General features: G+C 49.3%; 1 protein-coding gene across 1 annotated transcript in view; it reads right to left on the bottom strand.

Annotated features, from left to right (window-relative positions):
- The window catches only part of ENG (endoglin), a 37,090-nt gene extending 33,705 nt beyond the window's left edge, over positions 1-3,385 (bottom strand). Inside the window, exon 1 of the mRNA XM_027869438.1 lies at positions 2,947-3,385. Coding sequence (XP_027725239.1) covers positions 2,947-3,004 — 58 coding nt within the window. The 5' untranslated portion in view covers positions 3,005-3,385. The remainder of the gene's footprint in view (positions 1-2,946) is intronic.
- Between the last annotated feature and the right edge of the window lie 651 nt (positions 3,386-4,036).

The raw sequence follows: 4,036 nt of genomic DNA, 5'->3' as shown, positions 1-4,036 counted from the left end.
TGTGTGTGTGTGTGTGTGTGTGTGTGTGTGTGTGTGTGTGTGTGTGTGTCCCAACCTTACTGGTCAGAGATACTTTTTCCCTAAGGTTGAAGATAAGATCATAGAACTGTCAGAAACCTTGGGGCCATCTAGTTCAACCCCTTCATTTTACAGATAGAGGAAACTGAGGCCTGAAAATGAAGACAGCAAGAAGAGACTGAGATTGACACTCAAGCCCTTGGACTCTGAATCTTATGCTCTTTCCACTACCCGGGCCCTCTGCAGGAAAAGTCAGCCACCCTGTGGAGATGGAGCAGACTCCAGGCCCTGAGCGGAGCATCCTAGGAACAAGGCTGACAAGACCACTATTGAGCCCTGTCAACTCTCTCTAGGGTTCATCCCCTGCCCTCTCCAGCACAGACAATCAGCCGGGCAGCCGTGCAAACCCAATTTCCTTGCGTACATACTATTCTGATAGGACACAAACAAGAAACCGTCCCAATGGGTACAATTTGTACAATTTATACAATTGAAAAAAACAAAGCAGGTCAAAAATTTGCAGCAAAATGAAGTTAGAGGGAGAAGGAAAAGGCCCAGAGCAAGAGTTGGGTGGCCTCGGTTTCTCATCACAGATCTGCCACTGACTTGCTATGGGACATTGGGTAAGTTACTGCCCCTTTATAGGCCTCAGGTCTCTCATCTATAAAATGAGAGTATTAAATATAAAAATAATTGGAAGAGGAGGAGGAAAACTCTCCTCCTTTATAAGAGATTTTAAAGTTTACAAAGGGTGCAGATTTTCACAATCTAGCCAATAGCCTACAGATGCTCAGATTCCTTAAGAGTCTAGCTAATATGGCAAATCTTCAATAAACCTTGTTTAAAAAAAAATAAAGTTTACAAAGCACTTTGAAAAGCCCTTCAAGAATGATCCCTGTTTTACAGATGAGGAAACTGAGGTCCAGAGAGCTTTAAGTAACTTGCTTAATGCTACACAGTTGGTAGGTACTGGACTCCAAGGCCAGATGATCTATAATGTCCCTGTGAACTCAAATAGTCTATGATTCTATGGCATATCACAAGAGATCAGGGGACAGAGAACCCAGGGGTTCTGCAGCCCATGCTATCTCCTGACTCCTGGATGAACTCTGTTGATTTTCTTTCTTTCCAAACCCCCTTCTCCTCTATTTACAGAATTCGGAGTGTTCCTGCCACCCTCTCCTTGGGCCTCTTGGACCAAACTTTCCCTGCCTCAAACACCTACCCCCACTGGAGTGGGAAGCCAGAACTCAGTCCATGGCCCCCTGATCCCAAGGCCCAGGAATGTCTAGCGATCTGGGCCTACAAGACAAGTCAGGAGGGAGTGAGAGGGGAGAATGAGGGAGATATGGAGCTATATAGTGTAATTTGTAGAAAGCTATTGGCTTTCTCTGAAGCCCCCAATTCCTTCTGAGTGAGGGGTTGGGGGGCTTGGCAAGCTTCAGCAATGCAAAGGCATAGAGCATATTTTGTAGGGGGTCCTGCCCAGTGTCTCCCACTTCTCCTATCCCTTCAGCAGGTTTCTGGAGAGTCTCAAGGAGAATCTGAGAAACAGAGGAGTCAGGCACAATCTCAAGTGGCCCTTAGGTGAATATAACCTCTTCATTTCACTGAATCATAGATTATTATGGGTGAACATGATCTTAGAACATGGAATGTCAGAGCTGGAAATGACTTTAGATCACAGCATTTACCTATGGTGCATCATGAGACATAGCATGGTAAAGCTGGAAAGGACCTTTGGAACCCTGCTGGTCCAACTTCCTCATTTTATAGATATGGAAACTGAGGCCCAGGGAAATAGAGCTACTTCCCCAAAATCACACTAATTGTGAGTGACAGGATCAGAACCAGCATCCAGGTCTCCTGACTTTCAGTCCTGTGAAGGTGCCAAGCCACTTTCAGTCTCAACCCGTAACCCCGTCCTGAAGGGGCTCTAGGCCCTTCCCTATAGTCCTCACCTTAGCCTGCCCTGGTCAGTCTTCCCAGATTGTGCATGAGGTGAAGTATGGGGCTGGAGTTTTCCATAGGAATAGAGCCTCAGTCATCTCTAGCTTGGGACCTAGAGGCATTAACCATAGAGTACCTGGATGGAAGGACATCCCTCCTCTTAGAGGCAAAGGCCTACTGTCCCCAGACTCTGGTCTCCTCCTCTCCCTCCCCTCAGGAGTGGGACTGTAGGATCTAGGTCCTAGGAACTGGTATCAGCCCAAATATACCTCTCCCTATAAGTCATTACTAGCTTTACCTGGTGGGGGGAGGGCGGGGAATGAGATGGGGGAAAAGATTCTGATGAAAGCAAAAAATAGACTCAGTTTCTCCCTACCAAGCCCTTAAAGACAGGAAGAGCCCAGGAGATCATCTGGTCTGAAGAATCACTGGGAAACTATTTACAGAATTATGCAAGGATCTTTAGATCTGGAAAGATCCACAGAAATTATGGAGTCCAAATCCCTCATTTTACAAAGTAAACTGAGTCCCAGGTAGATGAAGTCACTTGCCCAAGTTTATCGGTAGAGCAGGGATGAAAACCCAAGTCTCCTGACTCAGGGAGCGCTTTCTACTAGGCTGTTACTGGAGCTCACCTTATCTCAGAAGCAGAATGAGTCTGGCGGGTGTATTCCCAGATGGGGTAGGTTGGATGAGGAGAGGTAGACCAGGGTTCAGAGATGGTGGGCTCTACTCGTCATTCTCTGGCTGTGTTCTGAGAGACCAGCAAGAGGCTAGAGACTAGAAGGGAGGAGAAGATGGAGGCTGGCCCTCCAAGGAGGAGGAGACCCTGCCAAACTGACTCTAGCCCAAGAGAGAGGCAAAGAGGGGCCCCCAGAACCACCAGTTAATGAAGGCAAAAGAACTCCCTAATGGCAGAGAGAGGCCTTTCACTGGAGAAGGTCCTGGGGCAAGTTGTGGGGACTAGGAAACACCTACTTGCCAGGCTGACGACAGAAGCAGCCAGGAACATCGCGATGTAGAAGGCTCCCTCCATGCTGTTCCTCTGTCTGTCTGTCCTCGGGACCTTATCCAGTGTCCAGAGGTAAGGTGGCCGGGGGCCTCGCTGGATGGCGTGGGTTGTCCTTGTGACCAAAGGGGCAGAGGCAAGGGGTCCGGCAGCTTCCCTGCTCCAGCCTTATCAAGGGTGGGGGAAGTGTGGGGGGGAGAAGATGGAGGAAGAGGCAGGAAGGATGGGATGGTGTGGGGGGGCAGGGGAGGGTGAACCCAGCGGGGTTGTGAGGAGAGAGGTTGTTAAAGAGAGAAGGAGAGAGAGAGCTCTGTCCTCAGGGCTGGCTGGGGTAGCTGACCACAGGCTGGGCACTCTCTGGAGTGAGCTGCTCCCGAGCAGCCCAGCCCGGGGAGTGACCTGGGGAGGCAGGAAATGAGTTTCCTTAGAGGAGGGGCTTTGGGGCGGCTACCAGCCAAAGAGAGAGAGGAAGTGCTGTTTGGAGTCTGGGCTTGGGACTGGGGGGCTGTCAGGGCCTGACAGAACTCCTTTACTCCCCTCCCCCCACTCCTATCCCACCTCTCCTCTTCGGCTCTCTCCAGCCTCTGGTGATGGGGACTGGCACATCTGGCAGGAAACATCTGGTTCTGTCAATCAGCCCCTGAGAAGTGTCAGTCCCCAAGAGGGGAAATCCCTGGGTGTCCCACTTTCTGGTCAGTTGAACTTATGGCCTTATTGGGGGCAGTGGGGGTAAGAGCTGGTGGCCAGTGGATCAGAGGGACAGTCAGTACTCTTTGAGGAAGGATTTGATGCCTTTCTTCTCGGGATCTCAAAGCACTTTTTAGAGAGTGATCCTTGGTTGTCCATTCACTTATTCAACAAGAATGTATTAAATTTACCATACAGCTAATCTGATATTCTGTGGTCAGTGCTTCTGCCCTCTTGGAGTTTAATACCTAGTCAGGGAGACAAGACTCAAACAAATACTTGGTATGGTTAGAAAGTAGTCCCAGAGGTTATCTGATGATTAAGGGCCAGAATCAGTGTCCAAAGCCCTCAGGCATTAAAAGTTCAAGAGAA

This window comes from Vombatus ursinus, unplaced genomic scaffold, assembly GCF_900497805.2.
Source record: "Vombatus ursinus unplaced genomic scaffold, bare-nosed wombat genome assembly UNPS02014793.1, whole genome shotgun sequence".
In the NCBI taxonomy this organism is placed as follows: Eukaryota; Metazoa; Chordata; class Mammalia; order Diprotodontia; family Vombatidae; genus Vombatus; species Vombatus ursinus.
This window is presented reverse-complemented; position numbering and strand designations above follow the sequence as displayed.